This window comes from Lipotes vexillifer, unplaced genomic scaffold, assembly GCF_000442215.2.
Source record: "Lipotes vexillifer unplaced genomic scaffold, Lipotes_vexillifer_v1.1 scaffold387, whole genome shotgun sequence".
Taxonomy (NCBI): Eukaryota; Metazoa; Chordata; class Mammalia; order Artiodactyla; family Lipotidae; genus Lipotes; species Lipotes vexillifer.
Genome location: NW_006795399.1, coordinates 2624546 through 2640183, shown reverse-complemented (window position 1 = coordinate 2640183; position 15638 = coordinate 2624546). Strand labels below are relative to the sequence as shown.

Sequence of the window (15638 nt, the reverse complement as noted above, 5' to 3'; positions counted from 1 at the left end):
ACTCGCGCGCCTGCGGGCCAGCCTCCGGTCACGTGACGGAGGCGCAGGTGAGCGCCGCTTCCGGGGTCGAGAGACCACATCGCGGCCGGCTCCGGCTTTCACTCTGTTGGGTGTGCGGGAGACTATGGCGTCCTCCTCGGTCCCGCCGGCCACTGTACCGGCGCCGACAGCGGCTTCCGGCACAGGTTTCGGCTTCGCTTCCAAAACCAAGAAGAAGCATTTCGTGCAGCAGAAGGTGAAGGTGTTCCGGGCGGCCGACCCGCTGATGGGCGTGTTCCTGTGGGGCGTAGCCCACTCGGTGAGACCCGGCCCCGGCCCCGGCCCCGGCCTCGCGGAAGCCCTGTCCGAGCCCCTGAGCTCCTCCGGTCTTGTCTGTTTCCAGGCTCCCGCCTCCGGAGCCCCTAGCGCTGCCACTTTTCCCCCAAGCTGTTCTGGTCCCTGCCCAGCTGCCCTCAGGTGTTTCACCCAGCGTACCTTCTCGCTCTAGACCTTTTTTTTTTTTTTTGTGTCTGAGGCTTCAACTTCTTCTAGTATCTTTGCTTTTGTCTCCCCTGTTGTCTTTGGACGTCTCTAAAAACTCCTTCTTAAATAGAATCCTTGCAGTTCTTTGCACTGTCATCCTCTGTTATTATACAGGAGTCCTGTTGATGTGGTGGTGAGGTGTGGGAAAGAAGTTGTGTTCTATATTCCTATGATTAGGTCTCAGAATCTTAGTAAGTCTGTTGTTCCCCTGGGCTGTGACCTTCACACATTCTTCTTAGCTTCCTTCTCCCTTGTGGTGAGACAGGAAGGCTAGAGGCACTGGATTTGGGTATTTCCCTTCCCTTCCCTTATCTTGGTTAGACTCTGGTAAAGTAGTTTCCCTTAATGGCGAGATCAGAATGCTCTTGGCGTATTTCAAAATGGTTATGTTTTTTCTTCCCCTGCTGGAAAGCATGAAGGGATTTTCTCATATTTGCCACAAGAACCTGCTGGGACTCCTGGAGATAAAACTCAGGAAAGTATGGGGTCCCTCTAAGACTGGGCCCTGCAAAATTTGTAACTGTTAAGCTAGTCTACCCTCAGCCTCTGCAGCTTGTCAGTTACCGTCTGTTTTCCTTCCTGGTACTGACTCCAGCCACTTACTTTTTTTCTAATTGTGAGAATGGGAGTGATGACTTCCAAACTCTTCACAGACTGGAGCGGAAACTGGAAGTCTGCCTGTTGCATATTTTAAGACGTAATTCATTTAAATGCCAAACCAAACTTTTTTTTTTTTTTTTTAATGTAGACTTTTGTCTCTGTCTCCGCCCGTTACTCCTCCACTCTGGTTCCATCTTCCCCAACTGAAATCCAGCTCCCTGCTTGCTTCCAGTCCGTTCCAGCCTCAGGCCACGGAGACCGGCCGGGACCTGGCTCTGTCTGGAAGGACATTAGGGGGAGTAGTTCTTCTGGCTTGGTGGTGGTGAGGTCTCCGGTGAGAGTGTAAGTGTAGAAAGGGAGCGGAGAGGGTAACTGGATGAAGGGAGTCGTTCACTTCTCCTTTGCACCTTGCTTTACAGCCGCCGTCAGTGACGTTGGAACCTTGACTTTGGGGGAAGCTCCAGGCTTCCTGGACCTTTTAATCATGCATGTCCCTTCCTTTCCCTTCCAGAGGTACAGCATTTCAGAGAAGCTACCCCACCCTGAGCCTAGTGGTTGCACTTACTCGGCACTTAATGTATGTAAGCCTTTGGTCTTAATTGCAACCCATTGCTGGCTGGAGTAATGGTATTTGGTGTAAGTGGGGGTCATCTTTGACCAAAGAGCTGGCTCAGGAGCTCTGGTCATGGGGACATTATGGGAATGCTGTAGATGGTTGGCCTGGGAATCCGGAGGAGGCCAAAAGAGGCCGGCGCATCTACTTTCCTGAGGATACCTCAGGTGAAGGAAGCACAGCCATTGCGCCCCTTCCCTCAGATCTGGATTGGAGGGATGCAGTGACCCTGAATATGACAGGCAATATTTAAAAAAAAATTTTTTTTTGATTTATTTAATTTATTTATTTTTTGGCTGTGTTGGGTCTTCGTCGCTGCCCGCGGGCTTTCTCTAGTTGCGGGAGCAGGGGCTACTTTTTGTTGCGGTGCGTGGTTTTTCATTGCGGTGGCTTCTCTTGTTGTGGAGCACAGGCTCTAGGCATGCGGGCTTCAGTAGTTGAGGCACGTGGGCTCAGTAGTTGTGGCACATGGGCTTAGTTGCTCCCCTGCGCGTGAGATCTTTCTGGACCAGAGGTCGAACCCGTGTCCCTTGCATTGGCAGGCAGATTCTCAACCACTGCACCATCAGGGAAGCCCCCAAGCAATATTTTAAAAACTCAACTTCCTTGAAACATTATAGTCATGGTAGTGCTGTGGAGGTGGAAGGGGATGAGGAGGAATACAGTTTTTGTCACATTTTTATTTGTGGCTTAGAAAGTCATCTGGGGGTGTGTCAGCTCCCTTTTGCATTTGTGGCTCTGTGGACTGCTCCCAGCTCAGTCTAAGGCACTTGGTGTGGGCAAGGCTGATGGAGGTGGGCTGCCTCTGTTATGACTCATCCATCCATCCCTTTGGGAAACTTAAGAAGGAGGGTTTTCCTTTGGTAAGATTGGGGAATTACACATAAGACCTGCCTCAGCTTCCCTAGGTATATATACTTTAGCCCCAATACCCCACCCTCCAGCCAGCACACATTTACTTCAAGGGTCTGGAATGGAGAAATTCCTTGAACATATGTCTTAGTGATGATTCAGCCTGCTTAACAGCAGGTGGCGAGGAGGGGGCATGAAGAACTGTAGCTGAATTTTAGGCTGGGAATCTCTAGTGGGGTTGTTTTTTTTTTTCCTCTGGAGGAATATGTTCTGTCCTCCTTTTCTACTGAGAATGAGAGGAGCTGGTTTTTCATTGCAGTGTATGGGATTTAGGTTAGACTACACTTCATAACCTCTGTCGGATGATCAAGTAAGGATAGGCAAGGCATCTGTTTATTCAGTTAATAAACACTTCAGGACCACTGTGGGCCAAATACTGTGCTAGCTAGGCACCTGAGTGATGCAGACGACTAGAACTGGTCCTTACCAGAGCTCACAACCCAGGTGGGGAACTCACGTAAACTAGAGGTTAGAGTCAAGTGATAAGGGTGCGTGAAAGATACTGTGGCAACAGTGGGGAGAAAGCACAACTCCTGGGCATTTCTTAGTGCAGGATCCCCCTTTCCACCCTGAATTAGCAGACTGCTGATTCTTGGGGCTGAGGAGAGCATGTGATGCTTGCATCCTTTGGGCTGTGGGTTGGCTTGACTTCAGTGAACAGATGCCTAATGAGCTCGTATCCTTTGCCTGCCTGCATTCCCTCTGAAATCAGCTGTTTTTCTTTTATCTTACACCTAGGCAGGTGGGGACCTACTACAGAGAACTGGGTCAGAGTGGTCTGGAAGGACTGGTCCTGTTTGTAAGGAGATGCCTCCTTCAGGATATGGACGTTTCATTCTCGCTGCTGTCGACCCCTCAGAGTCCCCTTAACTCTCCTTGTACTTTGAAAACACCTTTTGTTTCCAGTGGAGCATGGAACTGTTTGTCTTGAATGTCTTGAGTCTGCTGAGGGTCTTTTTTTTCTCTAGAATTTATCACAGCTTTAAAAAATAGTCCAGAGTTGCTTACAGGGTTTGCCTAATATAAAATGACTGCTGTGAGCATGAAGTTCCACGGGGGCAGGAGTGTGAGGGGCTGTGTGCAAGGGTTGCTTACTGCAGGACTTGGGCAGCAGAAGATGGCAGGCACATACTCTCAACCTTTGTCAAGCATATGCATAACCAGCGTTTTTAAGGGAATGAGGTTTGATTTGCCCTTTTCTGACTCTTGCCCAGACACAGTGTATAAGTAGCTCTCCACACCCCTACTCACTGCCTTCCTGTTCTTGTTTTGGCTTATCAGATCAATGAGCTCAGCCAGGTGCCTCCCCCGGTGATGCTGCTGCCAGATGACTTTAAGGCCAGCTCCAAGATCAAGGTCAACAATCACCTTTTCCGCAGGTATGTGGGAATCCCCACCCTTCTCATGTCAGCCTTCCTAGAAGAGAGAATAAATAATTTTAAGAGTTAAGATTGAATGAGTTGAAGATTTTAGATTTAGAAGACAACTTACAAGTTATTGTATTGTCTAACCTTCCTTCCTATGCAGAAATTCAGTATGTTGTAAAGAAACCACTAAAATAATTTCCAATGTTCCTTACACCCTTATCTATGTGTACTAGTTTACCTCTCTAGCCTGGAGATGCACAAAGTAATAAATACATTTAGATGCCTTTACCATTAGTTCCTGAGAGGGACTCCCTGAAAGAAGTACCTGAGTCCTGTAAGCCCTCCTAGTATCAGAAGATGCCATTCAAGACCTATTGCTTATTTAGGGATGTCTTTGACTTGCTTGAGATTTGGGAAATGCTGCTGTTTGGATGGGCAGTAGATCGTGGTTCAACTTGAGCCTCTTACCAGTCGTGTGACTTCAGCAGGTCACTCAACCACCCTGAGCCAGTCTCCCCTTCTATAAAATGGGAATAATACACCTTTAAAGGAGCTCACAAGGGTTTTATGAGAGTCAAATAAGGTAATATGTGTGAAGGTGCTTTGTAAAGTGTCAAGCCCTACATAAATATAAGGTAATATTGTTACTTTGTTTCTTATCTTGAAAACCCCTATTGCAGGGAAAATCTGCCCAGTCATTTCAAGTTCAAGGAGTATTGTCCCCAGGTCTTCAGGAACCTGCGTGATCGATTTGGTATTGATGACCAGGATTACTTGGTGAGAGTCCATTGGGTGAGGATAGTCCTTTCCCCCTAACAACTGGGGAATCCGTGGGACAGTCATGTTTGGAGAAATGAGGGCCTTCACAGGTATTCTTTATTTTTTTGTGGTCACAGGCATCTAAAAAATCTGAAGAAAGCTATAAACCCTGTCCTTGGGGGGAAATGTAGATACATTAAAAATTTTGCTTTCAATTTCATTTAGTCCATATATGGACACCAAATTTAGAGCCCTTCCTCATCCTCTTACGTCAAGATTTTATCCACTTTCAGGTGTGTTCAGTTGGTCACTGTCCTAGACTTGCATCTCCATATAAAGGGGAGGAAAAGAGCTTCTAGCCTATTTTGTGTCCCCAGGTGTCCCTTACCCGAAGTCCCCCGAGTGAAAGTGAAGGCAGTGATGGTCGCTTCCTTATCTCCTATGATCGGACTCTGGTCATCAAAGAAGTATCCAGTGAGGACATTGCTGACATGCATAGCAACCTCTCCAACTACCATCAGGTCGGGTCTCTCTCCAGCCTCGTTCTTCCCCTCCCTACTCATAACTCAGCTCCAGAGCACTTGGGAGACTTCCTATCCCTCTTTCTCCCTATAGCCCATTTTGCTCCCCAAGAAGCATTTGACATCATACTTTTGAAAACAAGGCATTTCAAAAAGAGAGCCTCTGCATACCAATTTGTGTTTGATTAAATAGAAGAGTTCGTGTTCCTTCTTATTCGGCACTTCTAATCTAAAACTATTGTGAATTGATAGATACATAAAGGGTACATGTATAGCAAAGTATAAACTTTAGACTAAGTCAGATTTAGATGAAGTGTTAACACCAAGTGTACTATCAGGAGTAAATGCAGTTTGGGGAGAAAACCAGGATAAGTGCACAATTGGGATCGACTGGAGGAGAGAAGCCATGATCATATCCAGCCCTGAGTGGGATTAGGGAAACTACTCTATCCGATCAGATGAATTTGGAATGTGAAGTCTCTGGACTATTTTGGGAGTAAAAACATGCCTGAATATCTTTCTACTGAAGAAAAATCTCACCAAAATCAATGAGCAAGGCATAAATGAAAGATTCTAAAAGAGTTTTTGGTTATTCAAAAATATTGGATGTCTGTTGTTATTAGGTCTTATGTGAGGCATTAGAGAAAGAGGTGAATGAAATGGCCGTGGCCCTTGAGTTTCTCTTGTTCTAATGGCAGAGACCAGTAAGCTAGCGTTAGTTAGCACACAGCAAGCTGCATGCAAGGAGTAAAGGTATCTAGGGGATGCTCTGGGGTGGCAGAGGAAGAGCATCCTAACTCACCTGGGGCAAGAGGTGCACTTGGTAGGCTCAAAGAGAGTTTTTTAGAGGGAGTATCCTAGAAGTTGATTCTTGCATGACTAGTAGGGACCAGCCATTGGACAAGGAGGAAGAGAGCACTCTAGGCAAAGGAAAACAGCACTTGTAAAGGCACAGAGCCATGAGAGAGCTTGGTGTTGCGGAACTGCAAGAAATTCAGTGTGGCTGGGATAAGGTATTGTGGAAAAACAGTTAGGCAGGAGCCAGGCTGTGAGGGTTTTATAAGCCACACGAAGAGTTTGGGCTTTATCCTGAAGGTGGTTTGCAGGGGAGTGATATATATATTATTTAGAAATATCCCTGTGTCAGCATTTTAGAGAATGGATTGCAGGAAGGAAATACTGAGAGTGGAGATACCAATTAGGAGGTAATTGTAATAGTTCAGGTGAGAAATGCCAAGGGCCTGGAGGGATGATGCCGTGGAGATGGAAAGACCTTTGGGAGAATTGTGAGAATTAAGGCAGAGGCGCTCCAAATTCCTGCTTAGGGATAACTGGGTGCCCAGTGACCAACAGTTGGGAAGCAGAAAAAGAAACAGGAAGACAGTTCGGATTTAGGCATGTTGAGTTTGTGGTTTCTTCAGTTCATGCAGATATAGATGTCCCATAAGTGGTTGGGGTATGGAGTTTGGGAAAGAGGACTAGATTAGAAGTCTAGATTTCAGAACTATAGGTGAATAGATGGTAATTATTGCCATGAATGTATTATATTGGCTTGGCCAAAAAGTTCGTTCGAGTTTAAGATTATGGATGTGTTGAGTGAAATGAAAAGAAGGTTGAGGAAAGAACCTTCCAGAGCAAGAAGAGAAAAGAGCCCATAAAGGAGACTAAGAGTTGTCTGATGCTTTTTTTTTTTAATGTGATTGCTAAGTTTAATTCAACAGCTATACACACTCCTGCCTTGTAAAAATAACAGAATGCTCCTCTCAAAGTTACATAGAGACGTGAGCGCAAGTTTGCTGTTTTTAATACAGCTCTACAAAAAAGTTGGCACCAAATGCACATAAAAGTTTTAAGGCTTAATAAAAATACAGACTAGTAACTTCTAAATACAGCTTGGAGGCTGAGAACAGGATGCTAAGAGTTAATGAAACTTCCAAATACAGGCAGTCCCCAATGTACAGAGCATTTTCCAAATGCAAATGGCCTCCCCCATCAGGTTCAAAGGAGTAAAAACTTTTTCTTCTGCTCCTCCCAGTGGCCAGACTACCCTGGCTCTCTAAAGCCATGCCCACGGCCCCAAGGAGGGAAGATGGGAACAAAAGTAAGGCCGTGTGGTCACTGCTGCCCAGAGGCTCTGCTATGGTTGTGTTTTCCTCCTTCCCACAGGCATCTATCCCCAGCTCTGCCCCAGAAGTCCCTGCCAGGGGACAGATCTAGAGACCTCTTCCCCTGATGTGGCTGACGGTGAGGCTGAGACTGAAGCCCCAAGGGCCAGCACCATGTCGGGGTCTTTTTGGCAAGAGTTGTCAGATGCTTTTAATGATTTATGCCCTACTGCATTCCACACAGGATTTGAGGATAGAGAGGAGTGGTGTGATGGGAGCTCAGGGTGAAGAGAGTTTTAAGGAGAGGCTGGTCAGTAGTATCAAGTGCCAGCCAGTTGAAATATGATGATGACTAGATACCCATGAGATTGGCAACTGAGGGATTTGAGGCAGTGAGGAGTAGAGAAATTTCAGAGGAGAAATGAGGGTATAATCTGATTTCAGTCGTTTGAGGTATGAATGAGAGAGAGGCAGTGGACTCATGGCTGACTAATTTTCTGAGAAGGTTGGCTATGAAGAGAAGTAGGCAGCAACACTGAGGGAGATTGTAGCATTGAAAGAGGAATTTTTTTTAAGAATCCAGATTATAGGCCATCTTGCAAACATTTTTACTGTGGGAGTCTAGCCCACCAAAGAACATTGGTCCAGATCAGTGGTCCCCAACCTTTTTGGCACCAGGGACCGGTTTCGTGGAAGACAATTTTTCCACCGACTGGAGCTGGGGCCAGGGGCGGGGGGATAGTTCAGGCGGTAATGCGAGCGATGGCGAGCTCGCCCGCCACTCACCTCCTGCGTGCGGCCCACTTCCTAACAGGCGGAGGACTGGTACCAGTCCGCAGCCCACGAGTTGGGGACCCCTGGTCTAGATAAAATCATTTTGTTGATGTAATTTCTACTACTGGTTCTGTGACTACTTGCGTATAAAGAGGGGTAATAACATGTACCCTTCCCCATCTCAAAGAATAATAAAGACGAAAGGAGAGGTGGCGCTTTAAATTTTTTTTTTTTTTTTTTTTTTTTTTTTTTTTGCGGTACGCGGGCCTCTCGCTGTTGTGGCCTGGTCTCTCCCGTTGCGGAGCACAGGCTCCGGACACGCAGGCTCAGCGGCCATGGCTCACGGGCCCAGCCGCTCCGCGGCATGTGGGATCTTCCTGGACCAGGGCACGTGTCCCCTGCATTGGCAGGCGGACTCTCAACCACTGTGCCACCAGGGAAGCCCCACTTTAAATTTAAGAGACATTATACATATGGGATAAATGAAAGGAGATGATGATTCAGAAACTGCATGGATACCAGGGGCATCTTTAGAAAGTCCCCACACCACTTCGGAGCTTCTGTAACCTCTCTACTTGAATCCCTATGGAATAGTAGCATTTGAATTCCCATCCCTGAGCTGCTCAGCCTCTTCCCCTTCCTTCCTCCCTTCCACCCCAGTACATTGTGAAGTGCCATGGCAACACACTGCTGCCCCAGTTCCTGGGGATGTACCGGGTTAGCGTGGACAACGAAGACAGCTACATGCTTGTGATGCGCAATATGTTTAGCCACCGTCTCCCTGTGCACAGGAAGTATGACCTCAAGGTAAGGAGAGGAGGTGAGGGCTGAAGGGGAGACTCCTGATGACCTGAGGGAGGGGAATGGCCAGGGAGGGCACTGGATGATTCATTTTAAAGGAAAGAAGGTTTGAGGACTTGTCTTAGGAGCTGGGTCCTGACTGTTCTTTTAGTCACTTCTGCTGACTTTGTCTTTGGGTCTCTCCACAGGGCTCCCTAGTGTCCCGGGAAGCCAGCGATAAGGAGAAGGTGGTATAATTTTAGATGATAGGGTGAGGGATGGGGGAGGGCAGGTCAAAGGGACCTTCTTGGGATAAAGAGGTAGGGATCCCCAGCTATTTACTCTTATCTTAAACCACCAAAAAGAAGAGAGATGTAAACTTTTCCTGATCCAGGGATTGTTTGGAAGGGGCAGTGGGAAGAGCTTCTTTGTCACTGGCATGGGTTAGTCCACGTGGAAGGTTTGGGGATGCGTGAAAATGTCAGACTTCAAGAGCAAAATGCCTACCAGCCGCCTCCCATTCTGAGCTCTGTTTACAAGCAGCTGTTTTTGCTTCAGAAGAAGAAAGAAAAGTCAGAATGAAGGTTCTGGACTGAAACCGTAGGCAGAAAGTAGGGGGACTCAGCCGCAGTGGCTGAGTCTGGGGAAGCCACCAGAGGTAAGAACAGGCTCTGGGCAGCATCCTAGTGTGAAGTCAGATGAGAGATGGGCTGTAAATCTGTCTCCCCTAGACACCCCAGAGTCAGAGACAAAGCCCTACATAGAGCAGGGTTTTCTGAGAGCGTGGGGTAAGGGCTGTATTCCCAAGATGTCCCTTTACCTATTCTCAGGTTAAAGAATTGCCCACCCTTAAGGATATGGACTTCCTCAACAAGAACCAGAAAGTTTATATTGCTGAAGAGGAGAAGAAAGTCTTTCTAGAGAAGCTAAAGAGAGATGTGGAGGTGATGGGTTGGGGTGCTGTGGGAAATGGCTTTGTTTCCCTTTTTTGCTCCCCACGGGGCAGTTGCCCATTCACAATACAAGGGAACTCCTCCCCTTCCCTTTGGGTTCTCTGCATGTAGGGGAGTTGGGTATGAGTCATGAAAATCCTCTAGAGGTGACTTGTGGAGGGGGTGGCTGGCTTGAGCTAAAAGAATGATCTTAGATACCCAGGACAATTAGGTAATAAAGGGCAATGGTATACTCCCAACCCTCAAGTTTTACACTTCTTTTCCCCAGGAGGGCCCCGGAAATTCAGGGATGGAGGTATAAGGGTGGTACCTGGGAGTGGAGAGGGAGATCTGGGGCTTCTGATTTGTCAGTGGGGTCTCAGTTCCTAGTGCAGCTGAAGATCATGGACTACAGCCTTCTGCTGGGCATCCACGACATCATTCGCGGCTCTGAACCGGAGGAGGAGGGGCCTGTGCGGGAGGAGGAGTCAGAGGGGGATGGGGACTGTGCCCTGACCGGACCTCCTGCTCTGGTGGGCTCCTATGGCACTTCCCCTGAGGGTATCGGCGGCTACATCCATTCCCACCGGCCCCTGGGCCCTGGAGAGTTTGAATCCTTCATTGATGTCTATGCCATCCGGAGTGCTGAGGGTGAGAAAGAGCCTGGAAATTTTAAGGGTGGGGAGGGTGGTCCCTGGAGGACAGAGACCAGGGTGGTGGGTGGAGAGGCTGTTTAGCTTTTCAAGACAGATCTGACTGGTTCCTGGGGAGAGGGAATTGGGACTGTACTTGCTCTTCATTGCTGGTCTCTCTCCCCAGGGGCCCCTCAGAAGGAGGTGTATTTCATGGGCCTCATTGACATCCTGACACAGTATGATGCCAAGAAGAAAGCAGCTCACGCAGCCAAAACTGTCAAGCATGGGGTGAGGGTTCTCTAAAGCCTTTCCTTTCTTGTCTTGACTATTCAAGAGCCTCTTGTGCCAGAGCAGTGGGGTGGCAGAAGGATGAAGGGTTGGGTATGGAAATGATCTGGAGTGGAACTGAGAGTGGGGAGTCGGGGAGGGGTGCGGGGCCTGACACCATGTTCCATACCTCCTCTCACAGGCGGGGGCAGAGATTTCTACTGTCCATCCTGAGCAGTATGCTAAGCGATTCCTGGATTTTATTACCAACATCTTTGCCTAAGAGACTGACTCCATGGTGACTGCTGCTGTGTGTTCCAGGTGGTGGGCTTCTGAGAGGCTTGGGGGAATTGTGGATATTCTGGCCACTACTTCTGCTCTTTCTCTTTTGCAACTTCAGGCTACAGGCTTCTTCCATCCAAATAACTCAGTCTTGTTGAGTAGGCTCTTCCTGGCCCTCAGAAATACATTGTCCTCTCTCCTCTTCCTTTCCCTCTCCCTTCCCCTCCAACAAGTCTGCTTGCTTCATTAGAGTGTTACTGTTGACTCTCTCCCAAGTGCCTTGATCTTTGTAAAATGTCCTGTTGTTTCTATAACATAGGAGGAGCTGGGGGAAGGGTGTTGTTTGCCATCTTCAGGACCTGACTGGACAGATGGACCTGGCTCAAGCTGCTACTCTGGATGCACTTTGCTGTGTAGGATGAACTAAGTGTCTGAATTTTGCTGATAACTTTATAGAGCTCACTGTGGCACACTTCCTTCCCCATAGGCCCTGGGATGGAAGATTTTCAAAATACTACAGATGTGGGTGCAGGCATGCACACATACAATGGGATATGGCCAATCTTATGCGGCTGGGGTGGATGGAGAATGGTGGGCGGGCTGGCAGCTCATGGAGGTGGGACCTCTGAGGACTCTTGTGATTATGCAGGGAATTGGAGGTCTCTGTTGAGGGTTGACTACTCTCCAGTCTCTTCCCTCACTCCACGTTTACCCCCACCAGAGATGGCCACAGTGTCGAATCCTGGGTGCAGGTGTTTGACTGTTGCTGCTCTTCACCAGAGCCTCACATCCCTCCTGGAGCTGGAACCCTTCATTGGGGGTGTGGCCAGTTCTGGAGGCTGGGAGGATGAGCCAGGGGTATAAGGTTCACTCCCCATGTTAAATTTCCTTTCTTCATGTCTAGCCACCCCTAAGGTTTTAGACCCAGCAGAAGGGAATATCTCTACCTGGGTTAACCCTGGTTATTTCAAGAGAAAGGAAGTCTCACGTGTGGGAACCTCCTCTACTCCCTGGAAGTGTGCCCATAGCATACTTACTTCCCCTCTCCTTCCCAAACCCTTTTTCCAGTTGGATCTGTTATTCTGTTCGTCTTATACTGCTACTGTGTCTCTCAGGGGACAGATGGCCGCCTTTGTCATCTTCACTCTCCACCCCCAGAGAGGAGTCAGAGCCATAACCCGGCCCCCTCCAAAGATAGTTGAGTTAATACGTGATATTCTCAGAATGTAGCAGACCCTGATGAGCTGAGATAGTGTACTCCCTTCCCCGCAATGCCCTTGGGGCTCAGGCAGCCATTCTTCTTGTGATCCTACATCCCCCCCTGAGGCTTCTGCACTTCTCTAAAACATAAAGATGGGCACCAGCGAGTGACCTGTGGGGTACAAAGACTCTTGCTCTGTATCTGCCTGGACTGATGTGTCTCACAAGAAGTCATGAGGTCATAAAGGAGAATTCCTCCTGCCCCGGCATCTTCTGCTCCAAAGGAAGTGACAAGAGGAGTCCCTAGTTAAGGATTAGAGTCCCTATAATATGTTCCTGTCAGGAGGCTGATGGATCTTTTTCATTCCAACCATCTACCTTTCCCCTGTTGAATGCAATAAAACTCCATGACACCAGCAACTGTTCTTTAGAAATGGGTTTTCTGACCATGTGGCTGATGTATCATAAGCATTATGGTCTTCTTCATTTGTTGCTTCTGTTTTCATCTTTTTTGTTTTATTAATTAATAAAAAAGATCTTGTGTATTTACTCCCGTTGCTGTCACTATATAGAAAATAAATTATTGAATCCAAACTCCTTCACAGAAATGCCTCTTCTTTCTCTCTTGCTATTTTGGAAGCCTGGGCTTAGGGATGCAGAGACCAGATGAAGAATTCTGATTGGTCTTTAAGGTGTTGGGTCCCTAAGGATGTGGGTTTCAAGATAGATGGCTGTGAACTTAAAAAGGTGTTGAGGAGTGTGCATGGGAATGGAAAACATTCCCCAATTTTGTGGGAGTTACAGGGGGGCCAGGGACAGCTGAGGTTATGTGACCCTCCCTCTTCCCCCAGGGTTCTGGGCTAGATCACACTCCCATCTCTGTAAAGGTGAGCACCAAGCACACATGAGCTAAAGGAGAAGGAATTCAGTGTTCCTGCAGGCTTCCTGGAAAGAAGTCCTCTGTCTGGAGGGCAGGAAGAGTACAGCAGGGTCCTGGGAAAGTAAAGAAGAAAGTGACCAACCATCCAGATGGAGAGGGAGTAAAGAAAAGGGGGTGGATTATCAGAAGTTGCTGCCAGTCTGGGAGATCCATCCGGTGCTTCTGGCTGAGGAGGTCTTTTGGCTGGTGGAAAAACCTGGCTTGATGTGGCCCCAGGGAAGTGAGTTGGACTGGGGGCGGAGATTGCTCTGATGTGGGAAGCAGAAGAGAGAAGAGCTTTTTTTTTTTTCCTTTGAGAGTTTTTAACTCTATTTCAACCATAGACTTGATACTACCATCACTCCAAGGCATTTTAAAAAAAAACATGTATTCACTTCTCATTCTGCACCAGCCTCAGTATCCCTGTTTGTGTAAAGAGAAAAATCAGAGACACTTACCAATACCCATCTGGGAGCAGGTTTTGCGGGGTCACAGAAGGTAACAATCTGGGAAAAGGCAAGCGATGAGGCAGAGGATTGAAATGGTTTCGTCCTGGACTTATTTTTTAGAACCAATGCTTTTTACTATTACTCTTCTTCCTACTCCATATTCCTCAAAGGCCTTTCTAGAAAAAGGATCACAGAGAAATTGCCCTCTCTTCCCCATCTACCTAAGCGACACTCCTCACCCACCCATCCACCACTAGCTCCCAGAAGCTGCCACAAGCTGGCTGGGAAAGAAAAGGGAGAGGGCCCCCTCCCGGGAGGGGGAAGCGAGAAGGGTGGCGTCTCTAAGAGATTTAACCTCCCACCCTCGGTTCCACGATACCCCCCCAAGCCTCCGAAGATTGGGACGGCGCCTCCATTTTTGTTTTGGGGCAGAAGAGCAGGGGCTTGTGGATAGAAGGGGTCAAAGCAAACGGTGATTATTACCCGTGAAGGGGAAGGGGGGGTGCCATCCTTCTTCCTTCCCTTTCCCTCAGTCTGCACCCCCTGCAAACTCCCCCCCCGCCCCCCGCCGCCTTCTCGGGGTCTCCCCCCCACCCTGGTTGCTAAGGCCCAGACCGTCATCCCAGCAACAGCCTCAGTCATGTGACCGGCAATGGCGGCGCTGACAAGAGGTAGGTGAGCCCGGCGCCCCCCACACCCGCCGCGCGCCCCCCCGGGCCCCGCTCACACCTCCCCGCGCGCCCTCCGGTTCCCCCTGCGCCCCCTCCTCCGCCTCTTTCCCCCGCGCGCGGCGCCGGGGCCCCCTTCCAGGCCCCGCTAATGCTCTTTCTGTCACCCTCCAGCCTTGGCCTCCATTCGGGGGTTCTGGGGCCCGCGATCGGGCCGACATCCACCCCACCCAGCTGTGGGGCTGCGGGGGCTCTGCCGAGCGGGCCATGTGGGTGGTGGTTCCGGGTCGGGTCTTGCAGGAGGTCGTGGGGGGCGGGGTGGAGATGCCTCAGTTGATGCCCGCAGGGACCCTGGCCCTTCCTGGCTGCCCATTTGGGCGGCCTCTGTCTGGCGAGAAGGACTGGCCCCGTGTCCGGCCTGGGTTGCCCCAGAGGAATCGGACCCAGCATAAACTGTGGCCCCGCCTCCCTTTTCTGTGCCATCAGGACTCGGAGCAAAGGACACCTAGGTCCTGGCTTCTCTCTGATGGGGAGAGGGTGTTCCACCTGGATGGACAGTATGAGCCGAGGCTCTAGGGTTCCAATTTCACTTTCTGAATCTTGAGCTGCATCTGGCCTTGAGGGGACTATGATGGAGGCACAAACGGAGAGCTGCTCCCCTATGGATCAGTCAAGGAATTGAGGTCACGCTAATGGCCCTTCTTTCTATTTGGGCTGCATTTGGAGGTATTGTAGGGATAGCTCTGTAGCTGAACACGGCAAGACTCCGGGGAAACATCAGGCTGCTCCAGCGGATCCCTCTGCCTGAGCCCCACCCCTCCCTAAATGTAGCCTAGGTAGCTGGCAGGCTTGGACTTCACGTGCTGGGTTTAAAAGGTGACAGCGACAGCGAGAACTTTGTTATTGCAGGGGCTGCTGCCACTTTGTTGGCATTCCAAACAGACTCCAGCAGAAGGGACCGGGTTAACTCTCAAGGAAGGCTCCCTAGCAATAGGGGCTGAATTATTCGGGAATGTGGAGTAGGGCGAGGAATTGGGGAGCAAAGGAAATATTCTTGTCCTTGTGACCTGAGGGAGGTGGCAAAAAAGACCTCTATCTGTGTGGGCTTTTCCCTTCCAGACTTCTCTTATCCGTGCCCCTAGGCTTTCTTAAGAGCCTCAGAGCTGAGGAAGAGGAAAGTTAGCATGCTGAAGTTCCTTCTTTAGCAACTTGGAGAGTGGCTGGGGATGGAATTCTACAAGAGACAAGGAGAGGAAATGAAAGAGCAGGTTTTGTTTCTGGGCAGACTGGGGAAAATGGTAACATTTGTCATCCTAACCCAGTCCCCCCCCCC

The 15638-nt window shown here is 49.1% G+C and overlaps 2 protein-coding genes across 7 annotated transcripts in view; both read left to right on the top strand.

Moving 5' to 3' along the window:
- On the top strand, positions 1-12868 carry PIP4K2C (phosphatidylinositol-5-phosphate 4-kinase type 2 gamma). Of its 4 annotated transcripts, XM_007467658.1 has the most exons (11): positions 1-298; positions 3929-4026; positions 4695-4791; positions 5151-5294; positions 8834-8980; positions 9163-9201; positions 9784-9897; positions 10269-10536; positions 10705-10808; positions 10990-11108; positions 11392-12868. In XM_007467658.1, the coding sequence occupies exons 1-10, from the start codon at positions 125-127 to the stop codon at positions 11068-11070; spliced, it is 1266 nt and encodes a 421-aa protein (XP_007467720.1). In that variant the 5' UTR covers positions 1-124; the 3' UTR covers positions 11071-11108; positions 11392-12868. The 4 variants fall into 4 exon arrangements, with proteins under 4 accessions (XP_007467720.1, XP_007467722.1, XP_007467721.1 ...); XM_007467659.1 differs by lacking the exon at positions 11392-12868 and having other exon boundaries at positions 85-298; positions 3929-4003; positions 4726-4791; positions 10990-11342; XM_007467657.1 differs by having other exon boundaries at positions 115-298; positions 10990-12689.
- Positions 12869-14050: 1182 nt separating this feature from the next.
- Positions 14051-15638, top strand: part of DTX3 (deltex E3 ubiquitin ligase 3) — a 5197-nt gene continuing 3609 nt past the window's right edge. For 2 of the 3 annotated variants that reach the window (XM_007467654.1, XM_007467656.1), the window contains exon 1: positions 14051-14308. The gene's annotated coding sequence lies outside the window, so the exon portion shown is untranslated. Of the gene's footprint in view, positions 14309-15061; positions 15182-15638 lie in introns of those variants that run through there. The other variant, XM_007467655.1, reaches the window with a different exon arrangement.

Bases quoted from the DNA above. Each gene is read 5' to 3' on its own strand.
- PIP4K2C (XM_007467658.1), top strand. From the start codon at position 125: ATGGCGTCCTCCTCGGTCCCGCCGGCCACTGTACCGGCGCCGACAGCG. The intron at 299-3,928 runs GTGAGACCCGGC...TTGGCTTATCAG, and splicing joins TGTGGGGCGTAGCCCACTCG to ATCAATGAGCTCAGCCAGGT. The intron at 4,792-5,150 runs GTGAGAGTCCAT...TTGTGTCCCCAG, and splicing joins TTGATGACCAGGATTACTTG to GTGTCCCTTACCCGAAGTCC.